This window comes from Phodopus roborovskii, unplaced genomic scaffold (genome assembly GCF_943737965.1).
Source record: "Phodopus roborovskii unplaced genomic scaffold, PHOROB, whole genome shotgun sequence".
Lineage (NCBI taxonomy): Eukaryota > Metazoa > Chordata > Mammalia > Rodentia > Cricetidae > Phodopus > Phodopus roborovskii.
Window position 1 is genome coordinate 6,586,026 of NW_026126689.1, and position 24,524 is coordinate 6,610,549.

Genomic DNA, 24,524 nt, shown 5'->3' on the forward strand with positions numbered 1-24,524 from the left:
CGAATGAACAACTTAAATACCCCTACAGCCCCTAAGGAAATAGAAACAGTTATCAATAGTCTCCCAACCAAAAACCGTCCAGGCCCAGATGGATTCAGTGCAGAATTCTACCAGATATTCAAAGAAGATCTAATACCTATACTCCTCAAAGTGTTCTACACAATAGAAACAGAAGGAACATTGCCAAACTCTTTTTATGAGTCTCCAGTCACCCTGATACCCAAACCACACAAAGGCACAACTAAGAAAGAGAATTATAGACCCATTTCCCTCATGAACATAGATGCAAAAATACTCAATAAAATACCGGCAAACTGAATTAAACAACACATCAGAAAAATCATCCACCATGACCAAGTAGGAGTCATCCCAGAGACACAGGACTGGTTCAACATACAAAAATCCATTAGTGTAATCCACCATATAAACAAACTTAAGGAAGAAAAACCCACATGATCATCTCACTAGATGCTGAAAAAGCCTTCGACAATATTCAACACCCCTTAATTATAAAGGTCTTAGAGAGAACAGGGATACAAGAGCATACTTAAACATAATAAAGGCAATATACAATAACCCAACAGCCAACATCAAACTAAATGGAGAGAATCTCAAAGCAATCCCACTGAAATAAGGAACAAGACAAGGCTGTCCACTCTCTCCATATCTATTCAACATAGTACTCAAAGTTCTAGCTATAGAAATAACAGCAAAAGGAGATCGAATGGATACAAATTGGAAAAGAAGTCAAACTCTCGTTATTTGATGATGATGATAGTTTACATAAGTGACCCCAAAAATTCTACCAGAGAACTCCTATAACTGATAAACCCCTTCAGTAATGTAGCAGGATACAAGATTAACTTAAAAAATCAGTAGCCCTCCTATATACAGAAGACAAACAAGCTGAGAAGGAAATCAGAGAAACATCACCTTTTACAATAACCACAAATAACATAACATTCCAGTGTAACTCTAACTAAACAAGAGAAAGACCTGTATGACAAGAACTTCAAGTCTTTAAAGAAATAAGATACCAGAAAATGGAAAGATCTCCCATGTTCTTGGATAGGTAGGATTAATGTAGTAAAAATGATAATCCTACCAAAAGTAATTATAGATTCAATGCAATTCCCATCAAAATTCTTCACATACCTTGAAAGAACAATACTCAAATTCATATGGAAAAACAAAAAACCCAGGACAGCCAAAACAATCCTGTACAATAAAGGATCATCTGGGGGCATCAGCATCCATGAAATCATGCTCTACTATAGAGCTATAGTAATGAAAACAGCTTGGTATCGGCATAAAAACAGACAATGGAATCGAGTCAAAGACCCTGATATCAACCCACACACCTATGAACACCTAATTTTTGACAATGAAGCTAAAATAAAATGGAAAAAAGAAAACTCATTCAACAAATGGTGCTGGTATAACTGGCTGTCAACATGTAGAATGCAAATAGATCGACATTCTATCATCTTGCACAAATCTCAAATCTAAATGGATCAAATACCTCAATATAAATGCATCCACACTGAACCTCAAAGGAGAGAAAGTGGAAAATACATTTGAACACATAGGCACAGGAGACCACTTCCTAAATAGAACACCAGTAGCACAGACACTGAGAGCAACAATTAGTAAATAGGACCCCATGAAACTGAGAAGCTTCTGTAAAGCAAAGAAGATGGTCAACGAGACAAAACGGCTCCCTACAGAATAGGAAAAGATCTTCACCAACCCCACATCTTTCAAAGGGCCGATCTCCAAAATATACAAAGAACTCAAGAAACTAGGTATCAGACTGCCAAACAATCCAGTTAAAAAATGGGGTACAGATCTAAACAGAATTCTCAACAGAGCAATCTCAAATGGCCAAAAAGACAATTAAGGAAATGCTCAACATCCTTAGTCATCAGGGAAATGCAAACCAAAACCTCTCTGAGATTCCATCTTACACTGATCAGAATGGCTAAGATCAAAAGCACCAATGACAGCTTATGCTGGAGAGGATGTGGAGAAAGGGGAACACTCCTCCATTGCTGGTGGGAGTGCAAACTTGTACAGCAACTCTAGAAATCAGTATGACAATTTCTCAGAAAAGTAAGGATCGACCTACCTCAAGACCCCACAATACCACTGTTGGGCATATACCCAGAGAAAGCACATTCACATTAGGTGCACAAGAACATTTGTTCAACTATGTTCATAGCAGCATTATTTGTAATAGTCAGATCTTGGAAACAGCCTAGATGCCCCTCAACTGAAGAGTGGATAAAAAAAATGTGGTATATTTACACAATGGAGTACTACTCAACAGTAAGAAACAATGGCATCCTAAACTCACAGGCAAATGGACAGAACTAGAAAAAAGCATCCTGAGTGAGGTAACCCAAAACCAGAAAGACAATTATAGTATGTAGTCACTCATAAGTGGATACCAGACATCAAGCAAAGATACCCAGCCTATAATCCATAACCCCAAAGAAGATAGAACCCTCTTCCAGAAATAGACGAGAGCAGATGCAGAAATCTACAACTAACCAGTGGGCCAAGCTCCTGGAGTACAATCCACATGAGGGAGGAGCGATAATATGAACAAAGGAGTCCAGACCATGATGGGGAAACCCACAGAGACAGCTGACCCGAGCCAGTGAGAGATCCCTGACTCGGGTCTGACAAATGGGGAACCTGCGTAAGACCAAACCAGACTCCCTTAATACAGGTGACAGTGGTGTGACTGGGACAGTGTATGAGGCCACTGGCAGTGGGTCCAAGATCTAACTCTAATGCACAAACTGACTTAGTGGAGCCCATTCTATATGGAGATACCTTACTCAATCTACAGGGGTGTGGGGTGGAGAGGTGCCTTAGTCCTGCCTCAATGAAATGATGGGGTAGACTTAATAGTCTTCTTAGGGGGGGCCTTACCCTCTCTGAGGAGCAGAGGGGGGGCAGGGGAAGCAGAAGGAGGGGAGAGAGGATGGACTGTGATTGGAATGTTAAAAAAAAAAGTAGGGGGAATGTCTTTGAAATTTCTAGTATGTGGTCTTGCCTGTCATTTGCAGAGACATTAGGTCATACAGTCAGGAGTAAGCTATCTGTTGGGTTTATAAAGGAATTCTGGTGAACTCTCAAGATGATCTATTCATGAATGGGTTCTATAGCTGTAGCATTAAAGGACTTTTATAGGAATTAACTATTTAGAAACTGATGGAGAAAGTAATAGCAGTTTCTTTGAGGAAATGTGAAACAGATGCCTAAGACAAAGATCTTTGTGATAAATGGATGCTGGACTTACTTGCCTTATTTTAAGTGGGGGCCTGAAAGTAGGCTGTTTCAGAGTTCCTTCTTAAAAGCCAGGCATTCTTCATAAAGAACCCCAGGTGTTCAGCTACAAAGGCTAACTTCCTCCTTTCTCTGCTGCTGCCGGTTGATGAGTTTGTGTGGTCAGTGTGATGGCAGTGATGCTCACAGACCTGTTGTACCACCGCCCACCTGACCTTACTCTGCACTAGCAAGCTAACTAAGTCCTCTTCTAACTAGACGATAAAGCCGAAGGCTGGAGCAGTCATCGCAATGCAGACCGCTCTCAAACCACAGACCCCACAGGCAGTCATGGCATCCCAGGAGAGAGCTAGAGCACTGACTGTTCTTCCCCGCCCCTCTCCAGGGCCCCTGAGATCATCCTTGGTCTGCCATTCTGTGAATCAATTGACATGTGGTCCCTTGGCTGTGTCATTGCTGAGTTGTTCCTGGGCTGGCCGTTATATCCCGGAGCTTCTGAATATGATCAGGTAGGTATGGGTGACACAGGAACTCACTGTGTGACCATTCTCTATCCAGAAAACCCTGGATTACCATGTCACTTAGAACCTGACACGTGATTATATTGTTTTGTTTTGTTTTTGTTTTGGGGGGGGGGCTTCTCTATGTAGCTTTGGAGCCTGTCCTGGAACTCACTATGTAAACCAAGCTGGCCTTGAACTCACAGAGATCCACCTACTTTGGTCTCCCGAGTGCTGGGATTAAAGGCGTGCAACGCGACTGCCCAGCCACTATGATACTCTTATGGGCTGACTGACTTGCCTCTCTTGCCTGGCTTCCTGTTATTCCCCCCTCCCCCCACACCTTCGTGTGTGTGTGTGTGTGTGTGTGTGTGTGTGTGTGTGTGTGTGTGTGTGTGTGTGTGTTTCTTTACTCTTTCTTCTTTTCCCTCTAAAACTAATAATTCCATTTTCCCCAAAGCCACTAGAGCCATCAGTATACCATATGTACAGTGACAGGAAAAGCCCTGACCTCTTTTTCATCTTTTCTTGCAGATTCGGTATATTTCACAGACACAAGGTTTGCCAGCTGAATATTTATTAAGTGCAGGGACAAAGACAACTAGGTTTTTCAACCGTGACACAGACTCTCCGTATCCTTTGTGGAGGCTAAAGGTAAGAAAAGGGCCCCTCCCTTCCGTGCTGGTGGCCAATAGTGAAGAGAAAGGAAAAACAAAAATGAGCTTTTGATATTTTCAAATTGATAGCTTGAATTTGGCCAACAAAATGGGGATGCAGGATACAGTTGTGAATACAAGATGTGGCCGGATCTGAATGTTTAAAAACACCTGTTTCTTTGGCCTACTGCTGCCGGAGAGGCTGTCTCCCATGGTAGCTCTATCAGTGTGGACAGATACAGGACACTTTCAGAAGAACCAAAGTCTCCCTCTCTTCAGGGTGACAAGACCCTGGGGCAAAGCAGGGGCTCAAACTTGAGACTCGGTGACTAAGAGAAGCGTCTCACCAGGTTTTGCCTTTTCCAATAGACACCAGACGACCATGAAGCAGAGACTGGGATTAAGTCAAAAGAAGCGAGGAAGTACATTTTCAACTGTTTGGATGATATGGCCCAGGTGAGCTCCATGGCTGAGTGTGCTGCACAGCTTTAACCACTGCAGGGCGAGGCATGGTGGGCGTGTCTTTATCCCATCACTCAATCCTTGAGAGTTTGAGGCCGGCCTAGTCTGCATAGTGAGCTCCAAGACAGCTAGGGCTAAATAGAGGGACCCTGTCTTAAAACAAACAAACAAACAAATAAATAAATAAATAAAAGCCCACCAGCAGAGAGATTGATTTGAGAGCAGGGCATGGTAGGAGCCCCGTGACCCTGCTGTGCTTAATGCTTTGCCTTTGAACAATATGGGCCAGACTTGGGTGGGGGCAACCATTTGGTACATGAAACCAACCCCTTAAAAAGGAGCTCCATTAAAGAGACTCAGAGATCCACAGCCAAGCACTGGGCCAAGCTCTGGGATGCCTGTTGAAGAAATAGAGGAAGGATTTTATGAGGGGGAGGGTGGTATGAAGGTCTTGACAGCTGAGTTTAGGGGAGCTCACTGACTCTGGACAGACAGCTAGGGAGCCTGCATGGGACCGACCGAGGCCCTGTGCATGTGTGTGGCAGTTGTGTACTTTGGTCTGTTTGTGGGGCTCCAGCAGTGGGACCAGGACCTGTCCCTGGTTCTTGAGCTGGCTTTTGGGAACCTATCCCATGCGGGTTGCATTGCCCAACCTTGGTGCACCTTGCTTTTTGACTCCCGTGGAAGGCCTGCCCCTTTCTGAACAGAGTCAGAGGAGGAGCAGAAGGACAGGGGGGAGGGGAAACTGTGGTCGGTATGTAAAATAAATGAAAACAAAACAAAGGAAAAAATATTGCTACTTTTTAAGATAATAGCTAACCTTACTAATGTTTTCTTCTGTGTTGCTAAAAGGGCCTGAACCCAGGGTCTTGTGTGTACTAGGCCGGCACTCAGTGCTGAGCTGAGGAGTCCAGCCTGTGGTTCAGTGTGTCAGTCTCTTTGGGCCTCTATAACAAGATAGAGTGAATTGGATTCTCTCATAGTTCTGGAGGCCAGAAGCTAAAAGTGTGGCGTAAGGCCCTGGTGAACACCGTCCATATGCCTGGCTTCTCATGGCCCCTAGCAGCCTCAGAATCCCTTGCTCAGAACTGCTTCACTCTAACCCAGCCTTATTTGCCACGTGGCTATGATCCCAGTGCCAGATCTCTTCTCTTATAAAAGCACTGGTTATTGGATTCAGGACCATCCTAATCCAATATGGCCTCATCTTAACTTGATTCTATCTGCAAAGACCCTCTTTCCAAACAAGGTCACATTTATAGCTTCCACAGATTAGGACTGGAATTTAAGCTTTTAGGGGAATCCAATTCAGAGCACTATACTCAGTTACTGTCCACTCACAAGAAGAGACTTTTCATCCACTGCAGATGTCTTCCTACCTTTGTATCAGAGATAATTCCACATCTGTGGGTATTTTTATTTAGAGACTAGTCCAAACTCAGAATGAGGTTTCCTTTAAAATGCTGAGAAGTAAAGCTGTAGCCCAATAAACACTTCTCAACCTCTTAGCAAAGATAAGTGTAACCAGAGCTGCTGATTCTGAGTAAAGTACACTTGTCAGTTGATTAGTAACTTAAATGGTCTGTGAAAACTGAAATTGCTTTCCAGAACCCCTCTTGGAAAAAGCCTTTTAAAGGCTGTGCTGGTAGATGCCTGCCTCTGGGAAGGAGTCCTGTGTTCAGGCCCACTGGCATGAACACAGGAACGGAAATCATTCTGGCCCCAAATCTGGGAGCCATGGGAAGGAAGGGGAGACCCAGGCTCTTCCTTGCCCTCCAGAGCTGAGCAAACTTTTTCTATCTTCTTATACTGCTTTATCTTAGAACTTTTGAGGTGTGTGTGTGTGTGTGTGTGTGTGTGTGTGTGTGTGTTTATTTCTTTGTTTTTGTTTGATTGTAGTAAAACACATTCAGCATAAAGTTTCTCATCTTAGCCTTTTTTAAGCATAAAGTTCAAGAGTGTTAAGTACATCCACACTATTATGCAATCAGTCTCCAGAACCTTTCATCCTGTGGTTATTTTTAATAAGGTGTGATATAAGCTGCATTTTGCTTGGCCAATTAAAACAGGAGCAGTTTTGTACCTTGTCACTGGGATATATTTGCAGGGGTCAACCATGGTGGCCTCTTTCTGCCCCCATCCCCACCTGGTGCCTGAGTGCCTCAGCCACTCTGTTCCTTCAGTATAAGAAGCCACAACCAGGGGCTGGAGAGATGTCTCAGAGGTTAACAGCACTGACTGCTCTTTCAGAGGACCTGAGTTCAATTCCCAGCACCCATATGGTGGCTCACAACCATCTATAATGAGGTCTGGTGCCCTCTGCTGGCCTGCAGGCATACATGCAGGCAGAACACTGTATGCATCATACATACATATATACATACATACATACATACATACATACATACATACAGCCATGACCTGTGGACAGTAGCAACACACAAGACTTTGTCTTCCATTGGGGGCAGTTTACCCTCTGGCAACTGGGAGGACAGGCTTGAGATAGAGGAGGTTACAGGCTGCGCTCTGGCTCTTACCCATCCCTGCTTACTTCCAGGTGAACGTGACAACAGATTTGGAAGGGAGTGACATGTTGGTAGAGAAGGCAGACCGACGGGAATTCATTGACCTGTTAAAGAAGATGCTGACCATAGACGCTGATAAGAGGGTCACTCCCATTGAAACCCTGAACCACCCCTTCGTGGCCATGACGCACTTGCTTGATTTTCCGCATAGTACACAGTAAGTGCCCTCGTTGGTCCTTTGCACTAGGGGCAGGGTTTCCAAGGCCCAGATAGTAAACACTTTTTAGCCCTCTGGTTTCCGCTGCTGCGCCACAGTTCTGTTACAGTTGAAAGCAACTGTGATATATCACATAAGCAAAGTTGGGGTCTGCATTCCCAGGAAGCGCCCAGAAAACGTGTAAGGGCTGGACTGGGCCTAAGACTGTAGTTGTACCAAAAAGGAGGGAACGTGGCACATGGGAGACCTTGGGGCCGGATGAACTCAGATGTCAGTGCGCAAAGAAAGTGAGCAAACAGCGCTGCCTTATCAGTAATCTGGGGGGGGAGATGTCTGTAGCATCTTGCAACTGGGAGGGTGCTGATAACTTAGTGACAGCCATTTCCAAGCAGAAACTCGTTCAGCATGTTGAAAGGTGAGTGAGTAGAGAAGTAGATGGCAACCTTACAGGGGTGATTACAGGGGTGATTACAGGGGTGAGGCTGTGAAAAGGGAGGGAGGAAACAGAATGGCAAAGGGCTAGAGGAAAGATGCTTGTGACCAGTTTCTTCTGAGCTGGTGTTTAAGCTGAGTGGAGAGGTGGGCCCTGCCACTTAAAAATGGCAAGAAGAGGCATGGGCGTCCACAGGTGTACCGGATAGCAGAAGGAAGTTAAGGGGGTTCTGTCCCACAGCTTTTGTCTCAGAAAAGAGGAATGATGCTTTAAAATTGTGCTGCAGCTGGAGAGGGGCTCGGGGATGAAGCATTAGCACACAGGTGTGAGGGCTGGGGTTGGGACCTCTAGCTCCCACATAACTGCCAGGTGGTCTGCCCATAACCCTAGAGCTCAAGAGGTGAAGAGAGAAGACGCCACGGGCAAGCTGGCTAGCTAGACCACTTGAAGGGTAGTCAAGAAAGGTAATCCGGGGCTAGAGAGATAGCTCAGTGGCTAAGAGCCCTTCTGCTTTTTAGACGACCTGGGTTTGAGTCCCTGCACCCACGTGGTAGCTAACAGCTACCTGTAACTTTTGTCTCAGGGGACCCAGTGCCCTCTTCTAACCTCCCCAGGCACCAGGCAAACATATAATGCACAGACAAACAACATAGCCAATGACCTGGAGAGATGGCTCAACGATTAAGATCGCTTACGGCTGGCTCTTGCAGCTCCCAACATCCACATCAGGTGGTTCACACCCATCTGTAACTCCAGCTCCAGAGCATCCACTGCCCTATGGCTTCCTCAGACACACATATGATGCACATAAATTCACGCATGCACACACACATACACATATAAATACAAGTAAATAAATAAATCTTTTAAAGAATAAACAAAGATATTGTGTCAAGCTCTGCCCTTCGTATCTATACATATACACACACAAACACACTTACTTAGTCTCACACACACACATGCATATGCAAAAAAAAAAGAATGTTAGGAAAGAAAGAGAAATTGCAAAAGGGGGGCAGAAGGAGGGAGGAAGTCGATCAAGGGAGCAGAAGGTGACAGCACGCTAACCAGAGAAATAGAGGGGGAAGGTGGGTTTGTAGAATACATCTGTAATCCCAGCACTTGGAAGGCTGAGGGAGAGGGAAGGAGGTGGGAAGAACTTTGAACATTTGAATCTGAGCGTGAATTGATGTTATAAGTGACCACCCCACCCAGAGCCATAGAGAAAACAGTTGTGTTTGTCCAGGTTGACCTGCTGCCAGGCTCTTAAAAGAAAAAGACAAACAGTTGAGGTCGATGATGCTGGGAATATAGTAATTATAGTCCCAAATGGAAGCTATTGACGGTTCACCTGAGGGAAAAGAAATTCATTAGATCCCAATGAATTATGCCCTCTGGTCAACTCTAAAGATAGTTATAGTTAAATGTACCAGATAGATGGAGAATGAGGCCAAGGAAACAGAATGCTTGAGCTTGAGACTTAAAAAATAGTCCAGGTCTGACAGCCCAAGGAAGGAGTGAGGAGGCGGAGGTCTTGAGATAGGTTATCAGTGTGGCTACTGAGGAATTTCTGGGTGGTCAGAAAATAGCTTGGAGGGAGGTGGCAAAGGTCTCCGTGATTAACAAAAATTAGAGAAAGGATGCCTTTTGTGGGTGGGAAATAGGTTATATCACCTCAGCCTGAACCCGGTACCTGGGACATGAAAGCATAGATTCCCATCCTTGCATTTCTGCAGGGAAAGTAGCATGTTCCAGAAAACTGCGTTTCTCATGGGTTCTGAGAACTGCTGGGAGAAAAGCCTGGAGATAGATGTTTGCAGACCATGGTCAGCAATGCTTTCCTGGCCTAACAAGTGGGTTGCGACTAAAGTATGCCTTGCATGTCAGTTCTTTTCCATAGCATAGTGAACAAACAAACTGGTGGTCCTGGAGAGAAAACATGCTCCATCCTCACTGGTGATCAACACCGTGCCCGCCCACAGCTCCTGTGAGCACCGCTTAGATGAGCAGGTTCTTTGTGTTCAGTGGGGAGCACCCATGGGTTCATTGAGGAGCAGGGGCAATTTAGAACTCAGAAGTCAGCCTGAAAAAGAAAGGCAGGCCACCCCTAGGTCTACCTGAGAGTGGGCTGAATCTTTTGTGGGCTTCCAGAAGACCATGAAGAACTCTAGAGTGGGAACAAGCATGCTGACAGACCTACCCACCCTCGGGGCTGGGCCTAAGCTGCTCTAACGTAGGGTTTTACAGGTGAAAGTGAAGCCACTTGTTTCTCTACACCCAGGTTCTAGTGTATACATTTGTAAAAGCCAGTCTTCTTATAAACTAACTCAAGGCAGAAGTACTTGTCACATCCTAACAGTCAAGCTCAACCCTGTAGTGAGAAAACTCTAGAGTCTGGAGACTATACATTGAGCCATCATAAAATCGCTGATGTTTTAAGTGTGTTCCAAAAAGAATGCACCCAGCATCGTTTTATTGTCTTCTGCCCAATGAGAAAGCACTGAACAGTAGACTAGGTGCTCACCGGGGCTGTGGGCAGGCACTGTGTTGATTACCAGTGAATATGTTTTCTCTCTAGGACCACCAGTTTGTTCACTATGCGTTGTGTATTGAGTAGTTGTGTGTGAATAGCCATAACTTAGAAAGAAGTAGGAATCTCTAGGTCATGTCTATGTTTACTGAAGTTTGGAATGTATCTAGCCTATTAACACCTATTTAGTCCAAAATAGAGTACACCTATAGTACACAGCAATTTCTACTAATTTTAAAGTAGTAGAAAACTGTTACCTTGTTTATATTCTGTTATTGCAATAGACATTTTAAACTATAGATTCAATGAGGCATTATCTTGAATATTAGCGCTTGAGGAAAAGTGAACCTAACTAAGAGGCACAGTGCATGAGGAGCAGGGTATGAACCGAGTCGCCACAGCGGATGGTCAGGAGCTGCAGTGATCACTAAAGGCCTTCCTTCGCGCGTGTACCTGTAATCCTTTAATACTTGTGTAGTTGGGGTCTTGGTTTTGATTCACCAAGACAATGGAGGAAGAAAAGGGGGCAGAGAATTCTACTTCACATAACTAGACAAGAATTACCAGAAAGTGGGGGTAAGCAAATTAGAAATGTGTATGCGAGAGAGGGGTAGATAGAGTCAATGCCAGTTGTTATTATCTAGCTGGCTAATTATCTGTCCTAAACCTTCGACTTTACTTATAAAATTGAGACAATGATCATAATTCCGTCTTGTGGATGTGTAAGACTGAAAGGGTATTGCAAACACATACCACTGCTCTCAATAGAAATCGGTCATCATTGCCATTCTTTCCAATGCTTGACAGGTTCCAGTGAGAAGTCAGCTGCCTAAATTCATGACCCTGGATAGGAGAATTATTTGACTGACCTCTAGATGGCGCTAGTAGCCTGGGGTCGTTAGAGTGAGTGAGGGTAGACAAGTTGGCTCTAAGGAATGTGGAAGTAGGCTGTAGTGGCTCCTTGATGTCCTTGGTTGGTGAGTCATCTTGTTGAGTGAGAACTACCCTGAGAATGAGCGGGGAGATTGGAGGCAGAAAAGTAATGGGAGGAAGATAAAATGAAGCATGTCTGTGATATGGGGAACCGGCTCACCCAGCACAGGAGAAAGGGTAATAAGACAATGGGGCCTTCTCTCACTCAGTGCTGAGTCACAGGGGCAGACTCTGAGCAGGCCAGGAGTTTTGAAGCTAAAGCAGAGCTGCGGTGGTTGTCTGTTTACTGTGTCTCCCATCCTCACTTTTTCTCTCCTTCCCCACCCCACCCCACCCTCTCTCCTGTCCCTTGGGCCTCTGCCTCTACCTTTTGCATGAACAGTGTCAAATCTTGTTTCCAAAACATGGAGATTTGCAAGCGCCGGGTGAATATGTATGACACAGTGAACCAGAGCAAAACACCCTTCATCACACACGTGGCCCCCAGCACATCAACTAACCTGACCATGACCTTTAACAACCAGCTGACCACTGTCCACAACCAGGTGAGTGACAGACACTAGGGAAAGGTGGGCAGGGCTGGCTGTCAGTGGGCATCAGGACTCAGATTTCCCCAGCAGACCCAGGGAGGTTTCCCTGTGCTGTCTTTTTGGGTCTGTAAGCTGAAGTACTAGCTTCCATGATTAGTTTTTTAAAAGGCCAAGAGTCTGTCTGTCCTAACTACTGCTTCCTGAGATGGTACCTCTTCCCGTTTTCCTATGAGCAGATGTGGGAACAGAGCCTTCTAAAAAAATTTCTAGAACCAGTGTGAGCAGGAGCCCCTCCCAGCACCCCTGTGTCCTTATGGCCTTTGTTCAAGAGGGGTAAAACTTGTCCATTCTCTAAATCATAGAAAAGCCAGCTCAGCCAGCTCCTAGGTCCTGTCACTGCAATCCTAGCAGCTTTACCCAAGGTTTCCTTCACACAGACCCCCAACCTTCTGCAGACTGGAAGATTTGAAATGGGTACTGGATGAAGAATCCCCCATCCTAGTTCACCTGCCTCCAGCATCTGTTACTCCCAATTTCCAATCGTACGAGTCCCCAAAGAAGTGTTCCCAGACTTCCCAGTCGCAATCTGTAATGACAATGGCGTGCGTTCCTGTGTGTTACTCTCCCTTGAGCAACGCCTTCAGGGAAGAGAAATAGATATGTAACCCTAATGTGTGAACCCCATCACCTGTGTGTCCCTTTAGCTGGCTGGCCCTCCTGTCACTGATAGTCACTGGCCCCTGCTCTCCAGCACAGTTCCTACTCTTAGCTTAGACTCTGGAATCTGCTGCCCCCTGGAGGCCATCAGCTCTCGACGCTGTCTGTAGAGTGAAGAGCTCATTGTCCTGGCAGCCCTGAGGCTTTTGCATCTAAGGCTTCCCAACCAGAGCCACGGAGGTTTCCTTCGTTACCTTGAGCTTGCTTCTCCCATCTGCCTCCCTAGGAGACTCTTGATCCTAACTGCCTAACTGCAAGTCCCTTGTCCCCATCTGCCATCTGTCTGTTCCTTCCATACCCAAGGGTCTAAGAGGGCACGTGGGAAGGGAACCCTCTGATCATGTGTCGGTCAGGTGAATTCCCCTTGTCCCACCAGCCTTTCCATGGACATCTTCATAGGCTGCAGACTGAGGGGCTGGAGGGCCCTGACCACAACAGAGCAGGTCACCTCCATGTTTTCCATAAGACAGGCAGCATGTCCATTCCAGAGATTTGATAAACACAAAGGCAGGTCCCGCATAAGAACACCCTCTCCTCCGTGGCACTGAGAACTGCAAAGTTGGACTGGAGTAGAAAAGGCTGTTAACATAGTGTAATGGTGGACTTGAGCTCTGAGGGAATGAGATTCTACCCTACAAAAGCATGATCCTAAGAACAAAGCCTCCATCATCTGAACTTAGAAAGGTTGGGCCCTAATTAAATATATCCTAGAAACAAGTTATTCCGGTTATACCCTAGACCTAAGCACTAAGGCATGCTTTCCCTCCCCTGATAATGTTACTGAATGTTCACATGGCTGACAGAAAATATTACAGTGTCAGACTTTCTTCAGCCTGGCATCATTCGGCCCTCCCAGCTTCCATGTGGAATAGGTATTGTCATTGGCACTTTAGAGGCAGGGACAGGCACAAGGCATCAGCCCTCTTACCTAAGGCTGCCTGCTGATGCACGCGAGACAGAGTCTGCTGCCAGCCTGCACTCCTGCAGCGCAATAAGGCTTCTTCTGTGTCAGTGACCCCGTGCTGTCCCTTCCATGAGGCCCTTGGAGTTTTTGTGCTCATTCTAAGCATTTGGATGTTGAGAAGCAACAAAATACACCTGTTGTTCTTTTGCTATAATTATTGCCTATGAAACACAAACACGAGACTCAGCACCCACATGGAGTTCATTGAGAGAGGGGAGAGAAAGGGGGTACCTGATGGCCAACCGAAAGCAGGAGAGAGAGAGAAGAGAGAGAGGCACGCTTGCTTTAAAAGGGAAACTTGCGCATGCGTAACTGAGTCCCCTGGCAGCCAGGTAAAGCTTGAGCAGCCAGGTAAGTCATGACGTAGAGAAGACATGGCCATGAGCGTCCCGCCCATCATCAAGGGCGGGGTCAGCAGACTGCTGGTTCCCAACAACTCCTACAGCCTTATGTTAGTGAAAGGACATAGAACTAGTTCTGTGTTGCTCTTAACATATAACCAGTAGAGTAACCACAGGATCTTTCCCAAGTGCTCACTAATCTGTAACTGTTTATGTCTCAAGGAAGCTGGGTCAATAAACCATAATTTTATGTACTTTCAAAAACTGGTCCCAGCCAGGTGGTGATAGCGCACTCCTTTAATCCCAGCAACACTCAGGAGGCAGAGGCAGGTGGATCTCAATGAGTTTAAGGCCAGCCTGGTCTACAGAGCGAGTTCCCGGCCAGCCAGGGCTGCACGGAGAACCCTGTCTTAAAGAATCACTTGGCCCCATCTTTGCAACATAGGTTTTCAGTGACCTCGCTTTTTCTTCAGTTGTCTGTGTTAACCAGGACAGCTGTTAGCAGCCCTTCCTGCCCCTCACAGACAGCTGATGGCACTCTGTCAGAACATGAAGGACAGAGTAAAACTCTTCCTCACCCTCACACACACTTCTGCCAGCTGACCCATAGCAGCATTGGAAACTGAGGGAAACTATGCCCATGCCCATGCCTAGCGCTCACACTGGGGACTGGTGCTCACTCACAGCAGGGTATGCGTCCACTTTTCTCTCCTTGACTCTACAAAGAGCTCATCATCATTGTAGATTCCTCTCAAGAAGCTCATGGTCTCCATGGTGAAATAGGAGCTAAAACAGATCCAGGTACAGGCTGCACACATAAGAGCCCAGTAAGGCACACAGACAGAGGACCAAAGTAGAACCCAGGCTCTTCTCCCAGAGAGGCGTCAGGATGCTGACTACACTGCCCAGCACACTATCGTGGAAGTTGATTAATACAGTCTGCTAGGGAATGTTCCACTTTGGAGCCCTGGTACCCAGGCTGGCCCCAAAACACAGAGGCTCAGAGAAAAGCCTGAGCCAAAGGATTCCTAGGAGATGAATACCCTATGCTCCTAGAAATGTAGGAAAACAGCAAGTAGACTCATGTCCTGAAGGGAAGGAGAGCTGACATTTATCAAGGCAGGTAGCAGAGGTGCTTAAGACAGCAGAGAGTACTGGGCCCAGAAGCGTCCAGCACATTCATGGGGCCATGAACGTACGTGCAGAGCAGGTTGCTGATGTGCAGAGTGGTCTCTAAGAGGATGACAAGGGTAGAGAGGCATGGCCTCTTCCAGAGGACCCACACTGTGTCTCCAGACCATCTGTAACTCGAGTGCCAGGAAACACTGCTCTTTTCTAGCAGGTACACACGTGCTACACGCTACACAGACATACATGCAGGTAATCCATACGGAACTTGTGGGCTGGCAGCATAATACATGTGCACATCTAAAACCCCTCGAGTTGGTAGAGCCTTGCTGGGGCAAGGAGAAGAAAGGCAGGGCTCACCTTTTCCCACCCTCCCTGTCATATTCCGCTGTAGAATCCACGGCATACAAAGGCTCTCCACCCAAACCTGGCCTTCAGATGTGAAGCAGACTCTCATTAAACTATTTTCTGTTGTTTGTTTTTCCCCTCCTGGGGTGGAGAATTAATTGGAGCTCATGTAGCCCAGGCTAGCCTCAAACTCGGTATGTAGCCAAAGATAACCTTAAGCTTCTGATCCTCCTGCCTCGGCCTCTTGAGTGCCGAGATCACAAAATACACAGAAGATTAGCATAGCTGTTTTTATGCAGTGCTAGGCATTGAACCCAGGGTTTGATGCATGCTAGGCAAGCACTGTACTAGCTGAGCTACATCCCCAGACCCGCAATCAGTTTTTTAGACTAAGTAGTGTGGGCCCCACAAATGTGAGGGCACAGGTGCCTTCCTCTGAGGTGTCAGCTAGATTCCTGCCCCTTTTTCTTTCTTTCTATCCTTTCTCTCCCGGTTTGTTAGTTCTCCTCTAGATTCATTTATTTGATTTAGATTTGTGTCTCCCAACATAGCACCTCCCTCATTTTTTATTTTGTTTATTTTTGTTTAACCCCATCGTTCCTTCAGGCTCCCACCCCCACCAGCGCCACTCTCTCCTTAGCCAATCCCGAAGTCTCCATACTAAACTACCAATCTACACTCTACCAGCCCTCAGCGGCATCCATGGCCGCGGTGGCCCAGCGGAGCATGCCCCTGCAGACAGGAACAGCCCAGATTTGTGCCCGGCCGGACCCCTTCCAGCAAGCGCTCATTGTGTGTCCGCCTGGCTTCCAAGGTAAGGTCAAAGTGGGGTTCTAACCCTGGCGCCTCCTGGAGTGCTCAGCACCAAGGGAGAAGCCCTCTCCTTTCCTCCCTTTAAATGCTAGCATCACTGAGTCTAGAGGACGCTCTCCTCTTGCCACCAACCTAGAAACAATGCGAATTGTGCTCTAGTACCACATCCATTTGTCCTCGCCAGCTGCCTGCGAAGAGGCGAAGAGGCACGTAGTCTGGCCGCATTGTTATGCTGATGTCAGCTCCAGCTCCCCTTGCATGAAATGCTCTCTGAACGTTATCTGTAGAAAATTGCCAGTCTCTGACAGCCAGCGTGGGCCCACTCCATGTGGAGAATAGACTGCGTCTGAAAAGTGCCTCCCTGGGCCCCCTCCCCTTTGGCCACGATCCCAGGGTTTTTTCTGTTAGAGAAGACGATGTACCTCATCGCTCTTTACAGGTTTTGGCAAAGCCCCATGTGAGCGTGTACACTGGTGCTCAGAGCTCGTCTGTACAATGCCGAGAGCCGGCCACTCTGCCCCAGGCGTTTGCAGTGACACTCAGTTGTGTCTCCACGAGCAGCGCTTGTTTTCCTCCTGTAGTTTCTCATCTTAACTGTCCTGTTTTGAACCATACATAATTTAATTTTTGGAGGGGTGTGTTTGTGTGGAATAGGGGGACTACTTTTTAGTTGGAAACTAAAAAGAAAACTCCCTGTGGCTGAGCAGTAAAGCTCTCAGTGGTTAGAAGGGTCTCTTCAGCGCTCAGTCACTCACCTCCCTCCTGTCCCTCACCCATGTCCTGAACAGGCCTGCAGGCCTCTCCCTCCAAGCATGCTGGCTACTCAGTGCGGATGGAAAATGCTGTTCCCATTGTCACCCAAGCTCCAGGAGCTCAGCCTCTTCAGATCCAGCCAGGTCTGCTTGCTCAGGTAATTCCCTTCCGTATTGCTCACATTCCACCATCCATGTTAATACTTTTCCAAAAGACACGTATCTCTACTGACTCCCTCCCTGGTAATGGGGTAGGAGCTCCCAGGCATTGGAATATGTCAGTAATGTTCTAAGTGATCCCTGAGTGAATTACCTCCCTAAGTGTCTAGTGACAATTCCGAGTAGAAATTTAGATACAGTGAGTCTGGGGAAATTATTATTATACCTTGGTAAAGCAAATTCATCTAGGAGACCTAGGTTTTAATCCTAAATCTACTAGTAATTCTCAGTGACCTAAGGCAAGTCAGTTAACATCTCTTTGCCTCCAATTTCTTTCTTGTAAAATACAAGTGATTCTTAGAGCCAAAGGAGCCCTGGAGATTATCCCTTCATTTTTAGAGTTGGGATAAAACGACTTGTACAAGCTATGGGCTGGAACCTTCCTTTCTAAACATATAGGTATTCTAACTGTGGAATGAGATCTCAAAGATGAAAAATGATTGAAAGTGTGTAGTGTTACGTGAGTTTATAGTAACAGTACTGGGACAAAGCCAGAAGGCAATCCTTAAAGATACTTGAACTCAAATAACGAAAGGATTGTCTTTATGCCATGCACTTTACAATTTTATGTTTAACCCCCACAACACAGGAAGATACCCGTCTCTACTTGACAGATATGAAAACTAAAACATGGTTTTGCTCATAGCCATACGACAGTCGGGCATGGTGGCACACATCTGTCATACCAGTGCTCAAATTGTTAGTTCAAGGCCACGCTAGGCTACAGAGTGAGTCTGGGTCATCCTGCACTACACAGTAAAACCCTGTCTCAAAACAAAAACATTACACAGAACTAAATACCAGAACCAGGACATAGTCTAGACATCTGGCACAAATGTCCATATTTTCCTACCATCGTGACTACTTTCATCTCTCTACTGTCAGGCATCAAGGATGGCTTGACCTGTTAGTGTCAGTGTTGCTTTTAAATAAGGTAGTTTTCCAAAAGATTCCCCCAAAGTGTCTCAAGTAGTTTGTTTACAGAAGTGCCTTTCCTTGTTTTGGTTAGGTGGTCAAATTGTGTGGCTCTGTAGTCCATTGGCCTCTTTAACAACAGCTGTCTTGATATCTGGTAGGGAAGGCCCTGCTCTTTAATAATTCTTCAAATTTCCCTTAGGTATTTGGTTTGTTTTCTTTTCCATGTCCATTTTACCATCATTTCTCCAGAATAATGTTGGTTTCAAAAAAAAAAAAAAAAAAAAAAAAAAAAGGAAAGGAAAGGAAAAGGAAACTAATATGCGGCTGGAAAGACGGCTCAGCAAGCAGTTAAGAACACTGGCTGTTCCCCAGAGGCCCTGGGCTTAATACCAGCACCCACACGGCAGCTCCCAACCCTCTATAACACCAATTCTAGGGGATCAGGTGACTCCCTCTTACGGCTTCTGCAGGCTCTAGCACACATGTAGTGCACAGCACACATGTAGTGCACAGAAATGCACACAGGCTCTTATAACTTAAATTAACCCGTTTCTATTGATCTATGTGATGCCACCAGGCCGGTGGCTTTTACCTGTCCCCTACATGTCCCACTTCCATTGCCTCCAGCTGGCGACTCCCCCTTCCTCTTCCCAGAGCTCCTTCTGTCTGGAAGCCCTGCCTGTACCTGCTGCCCAGCTAGTGGATGTTTAGCTTTTTATTAAACCAATCACACTGACATAACTCCACACAGTGTGATTGAATATTCCACTACCCCTCCAAGAAGTGTTTCACCTGAGTGGTAGTCCTTTAGGTGTCCACCTTTGGACAGCTGTGTTCAGTGAGAATCACTGAATGACCAAAACAAGCAGAGACGAGAAGAAAGCACAGAGAACTTAAAGCACTATACACACCCGTCACACCCGACAATTAGTCATTCAAGGAAGGGCATAACCATTTTTCATCTTGTGAGGACGGAAGCTTGAGTTCCTACTAGTCTTCTACTAGTTCCTACGTGTTTTAAGGAATTGAGGTATTTGCCATTTAAGCTTAAATTCACAGATAAATTCATTATTTTATACCGATTTCTCTCAGGTTAAGGCCAACACCAGATAGTCCATGGTCTCCAAGTCATATGGAGTGGAAATTAAATCCGTAAAGTGAGACTCTACATGCTAACTGACAAACCATAGTCAAGTATCAGATCTAGGACCCTAGATCGAAGGCTTCCTGAGGGCAACGAGCTGTCCCCATCTGACCCAGCTCAGTTAGCACATAGTTTACAGAACAATCAGTGGGTGGATTTCTAGAGAACTTCAAGTATTGTTCAATACAGCAAATTCATTAAGAAGTCATCTTTAAGATGAGTAAAATCTATCCAATATCTCTGTAGCCTTATACCTATTCATCTGTTGTCTCTCAGGTTTGTGTGTGCATGTATAATTTATTTATTTTTCTTTTTTTAAGATGTTATTATATATACAGTGTTCTTCCTGCATGTATGCCTGCAGGCCAGAAGAGGGCACCAGATCTCATTACAGGTGGTTGTGAGCCACCATGTGGTTGCTGGGAATTGAACCCTGGACCAATGGAAGAGCAGCCAGTGCTCTAAACTGCTGAGCCACCCTCCAGCTCTCCCTTGGTTTTTTTGAAGCCAACAACCAGTCCAGACTGTCACACTCACAGATTAAGTTCTGGACTCGTGCAAACCAACTAGGTCATTAGCAAAATGTGATGGTTGTGAACACCCTCTGTCTTACAGCAGGCCTGGCCAGGCGGGGCCCAACAGATCCTGCTCCCTCCAGCCTGGCAGCAGCTGACAGGCGTGGCCACCCACACATCGGTGCAGCATGCGGCTGTGATTCCTGAGACCATGGCTGGCACTCAGCAACTGGCTGACTGGAGGTAAACAGGAAACCCTTCTGTGTTGAGCAAGTGTTTCTGAGAGGGGCGTTGTGTCCACCACTGGCAGAGAACATCCTATGCGCTATGACCACAGTGTAAAGAGAGGTGGTTTAAACAATGTACCAGGGTGCCAAAGATTTAACTTGATCAATGTATAGTTACTGTCGTTTTCTACACAAAAGTTCAGTTGTAGCTTTTACACACCAGTGCAGCTCAGACCTGGCTGGGTTTTTCTCAGAATTGAGTTCCTTTCAGAGAGCAAGGGTTCATCACCAGTGAAGGATTATACAGAAGAGTCCCCAGAGCCCTGCCCGAAGCAATTCTTGAACGTGTTCTCGTGAAGTTTCGAGACACATGTGCCTGTCTGTCTGGGCTCCCCAGGGAAGGCTTGACAGATGCGGTGTATTCGGAAGGAGAAGCTCTAGCATGCTTGTTGAGTGTGCCTCTACAGTTAACAGCGTGTCTCACAGAGAAGAGTTCACCCTCCACAGACCCCAGGGACTCTAGCCACTGCCTGCCAGCACCCTGCGCTTGTTTGCAACTGTCCACGCAGCTCACTGACTCCCTCGTGGACACCCTGCTCTGTTCTCATAAGCACTTGTCACTTTTCCTCTGGCCCTCGCCCCAACACCACCTCAATGCCCCCCTGGCGCCAGCAGAGAGCCATATGAGCCCTCCAATCGTCCCCAGCTCTGTGGCCCCTTTGGGCTGTCCCTTCTTCTGCAGAAATTACTCCCTGCTACCCTCTGGTAGTCTGTACTCCATCCTGAGGGTCCCCCTCGTTCCTTCTCTGAGCATAGAGTTCTTGGTTGAATGTGGTAGTATATTTTTGAAATCTTGGCACATGGGCTAAGGTACACACGAGGATTACAAGTTTGGGGACAACCTGAGTTACACAGTGAAACTCTGTCTGAATAAGTAAATAACTCTTGGGGAAGGGTAGACAGGTGGCTAAGCCATGTGCACTGCAGCCTTTTCCTTCTCCATGTAAAACTACTTTCTGACCACAGCTACAGTCTGTGCTCAATGGAAGTACTTTCAAACCAGGCGAAACTGGTTTCTGTTCTGGCTCTGCAAGACCTGGGGCAGGTTATTTAACTTTTATGGCCTCGGTTTCCTTTTCAGTAATGTGGGGTCATGATGCTTACCTCACAGGGTCGTGGGGCATGGGTGGAGAGGAGGAGTGTGTCAGTGTGTCAGCTAAAATGAAACACAAAGCACTTGGCCTGTCTTTAACATGCAGTCTAGCAGAGCCTGAAGATAACAGAACGAATACGCTTGGCATCTTCCCTCACCCGTTCAGGACAACTCTCACTCAGCAGGATTGCCTTTCTTCAAGCTCATTAGGAGTAGCAGCCAAGTGGGAAGCTGTGTGACCTACGGTTGGGTCCCCCCGCCCCCCGATTCTCCTGAAAGACACTGTCACCACCGCCACATCGCCACATTTCCCTTTGTCCTCCAGGGTTAGAGCTCGGTCTCAGCAAGATCCATGCACTTATTCATGCATATTTCCCTACCTGCTTCCTTCCGCCTCTCTCCCATCCATTCTTAGCTGGCACTCTCTGCCGCCCAAGAGCATCCATAACTGCGACCAGAGAACAAAAGAGGGGCCAGTGGGACCAGTGCCCCCTCCTTTCCAAGAGAGAAGGCCTGTCTGTGGGGAACAGGCGGCAGCGAGACGCCCGCGGCCATTTCCAAGGCCGCACACAAGTCTGAAAGACGCCAGACCCACTAGAAAATGCTCATCTTCTTCCCTTACCATCCCTTCCAGTTACAAAGATGGACTTTGATTTTTTTTTGAAGTTTAAATGATTCCTTAGCTGTTAATTTTACCGTGTGTTAAATGGGCTTTTATGAACAAATCTTTGAATGAATCCCTGTAACCGTTTCTGCTGGAAAACAAGGCTTTAAGAACCATAAAGTCTGATGGTGAACTTTAAAATGTAACCCATTTCCAGGGTGCAGGCTGCCAGCATAGTTCTCTCTGCATGCGTATTAATTTTGATTTAATACAAACGCCACACATGTCTAGTCACCCTTCAGTTAATCTGATTGTTCATTCAGCAAGCGTGTAATTAACTGATCAGCTGCTACATGTCTGAGCATTGTGTTAGCCATGGGAGGGAGGGGGGAGTTGTTCAAAAGAACACTAACGATTCCTAACCCAGAAACATGGCTCCCAGGCACCAGTTTGTTTTCCACATTAGCCACAATGTCCTCATTAATAAAATGCCATTTCTGAGCTATCCTACCTACTTCACAAAGCAGAACAAAAGAGCCCATTGAAGTTGCTATGTAAATCCTAAAGCAAAGTGTGCGTGTTAACGACCAGCATAGTCACCTGCCCAGGGACTTTAAAGGCTGTAGGAGCTACTTATCCCATCTCTCTAGAACTTGACATTCTTTCCCCTGGAAAGTCCTGGTTCTCATCAACCAGCCTGATTTCTCCTCCTTCCTCAGCACAGGACTCCTGTTCTATCTCTTCAGCCGCCTCCCAGCGGAGGGGGCAGTAACAGCAATGGGCACCCTTTATCTGGGGCGAAGCTTCGTCTTACTAAAGAGCTCAGCTCCTATAAAGACCACTAAGGGGCCTTCTCCTGTTTCCCTTTCAGGAACACACACGCTCATGGAAGCCATTACAATCCCATCATGCAGCAGCCTACACTCTTGACTGGACACGTGACCCTTCCAGCAGCCCAGCCCTTAAATGTGGGTGTAGCCCATGTGATGAGGCAGCAGCCAACCAGCACCACCTCTTCCAGGAAGAGTAAGCAGCACCAGTCATCTGTGAGGTGGGTCCTGAGAGCCTTGGGGGGCAGAAACAGCTGTAGGTTGAAATGCTGCGCACTGCTTGGAAGGAGGGATTGCTGGTGCACTATCCTGGCATGGTGCAGAGAGCAGCTCTTCCTACAGAGCTGGGGGCACACTTTATGGTACATGGAATACTCCAGGGTTTGCTTAAAGCGTTCTCTCTGGGCTCTGTGCAGCTGCCAGCCCGCCTCTCGACTCTGCCCGGCCCCTGGCCCTCTGGCACTCTAAGGTGGAGGGGCCTGAAGTCATGGTGTACCTGGTGTCCTGAGTGCGTCAGGCCTTTTTACTAAATGAAAAGTAATAAAGCACAGTAAGGGAGATTTTGAGACCTCAGGGATGGGTCCAAAAAATGCTGCAGTGGAGGAAAAAGTGGGCTCAGTTCTGCACACAGCTGGGCACTGAGGGTTTGCAGCCAGAGAGTAGTGTCCAGGTCGTGTAGGGAAAACAGCTAGGAGACATCAGAAACTGGAGGGTTATTCTCTGATGCTGAGTAGCTAGCTCTCATCCAAGGGACAGTGAGGATGAGAAATATGATCGGATGGATATCCAGAGGATGGGAAGGGCCCCCGGCCAAAATGAACTATCCAGGCTCTTAGCTGAAACCAGACTTTATAAAGAAGGGCACAGCTGAGGAGGTTCAAAGTCGGGTAAAAGTTGGCCACACAATCTGTCATCTTTTCTAGAAACAGCAGCCCTCAAATTACAGAGATATCTTTTTCAAAAACACTAGAAAAAATGCACTTTCTTTAAGATTTGAGGTCAGAAATATAACTGGTAACTTAAAAATAGGCCCTATAGCTAGCAAGTTAGATTTAGATCATGGAACTACACAGCTGCTTCCACATGAACACGATTGGCTTGTTGCGTAAATATAACTTTGGTGACTCCCAGATGCTTAGCTGTGGACTGCTAACATTTCCCCTTCCCCTGAACTCTTAAGCCATCAAGACTGATACAAGGTTCCATGTTACATGTCACTTTGATGAAGACAGACATAGAGAAAAGTTAGAAGAACCGGAGACTGGCCATGAATAAAGGCATCCCAGGGAAGGAGCCTGAAGGGAGGGTGGGGGAGAGAATAGTTCTATATCTGGGTTGTAGGTGGAATCTGTAACCGTGTATTCGTCAATAACTCATCAGACAATTCAGAAGGCAGGGTTTTAGAGTATATAGTATCAACTATAGACTCCAATAAACCTGACTTTAGAAAAGAGGCTTCTAAAAATAAACAGGAGCAAAAACCACAGCTACAGCTGGCCAATAGATTTAGATCTTGTAAATTTGGAGTTGCTCCCACAAGGCCCCTGGCAGGAATTTAGATGCACATATTTTTTTGATGGGGTGCATTTAAAAAGAGAAATCAGATACATAAAAAGTCTAGTTGTTCGATTTTGCTTTTCTGTTTCTGTGATTAAAAAACTGGACAAAAACAACTTGGAAAGGAAAGTTTACTCATCTTACAGGTTATCTAGTCCATCACCCAGGAAAAGCCAAGGCTGGAACTAAAAGCAGAGGCCATGCAAGAGCA

General features: G+C 46.3%; 1 protein-coding gene across 1 annotated transcript in view; it reads left to right on the plus strand.

The window, feature by feature from the left end:
- The window catches only part of Hipk2 (homeodomain interacting protein kinase 2), a 168,283-nt gene that overhangs the window by 123,971 nt on the left and 19,788 nt on the right, over positions 1 to 24,524 (plus strand). Inside the window, exons 3-11 of the mRNA XM_051174732.1 lie at positions 3,683 to 3,806; positions 4,332 to 4,451; positions 4,823 to 4,909; positions 7,473 to 7,657; positions 11,936 to 12,098; positions 16,269 to 16,395; positions 17,183 to 17,304; positions 20,043 to 20,185; positions 22,798 to 22,977. Coding sequence (XP_051030689.1) covers positions 3,683 to 3,806; positions 4,332 to 4,451; positions 4,823 to 4,909; positions 7,473 to 7,657; positions 11,936 to 12,098; positions 16,269 to 16,395; positions 17,183 to 17,304; positions 20,043 to 20,185; positions 22,798 to 22,977 — 1,251 coding nt within the window. The remainder of the gene's footprint in view (positions 1 to 3,682; positions 3,807 to 4,331; positions 4,452 to 4,822; positions 4,910 to 7,472; positions 7,658 to 11,935; positions 12,099 to 16,268; positions 16,396 to 17,182; positions 17,305 to 20,042; positions 20,186 to 22,797; positions 22,978 to 24,524) is intronic.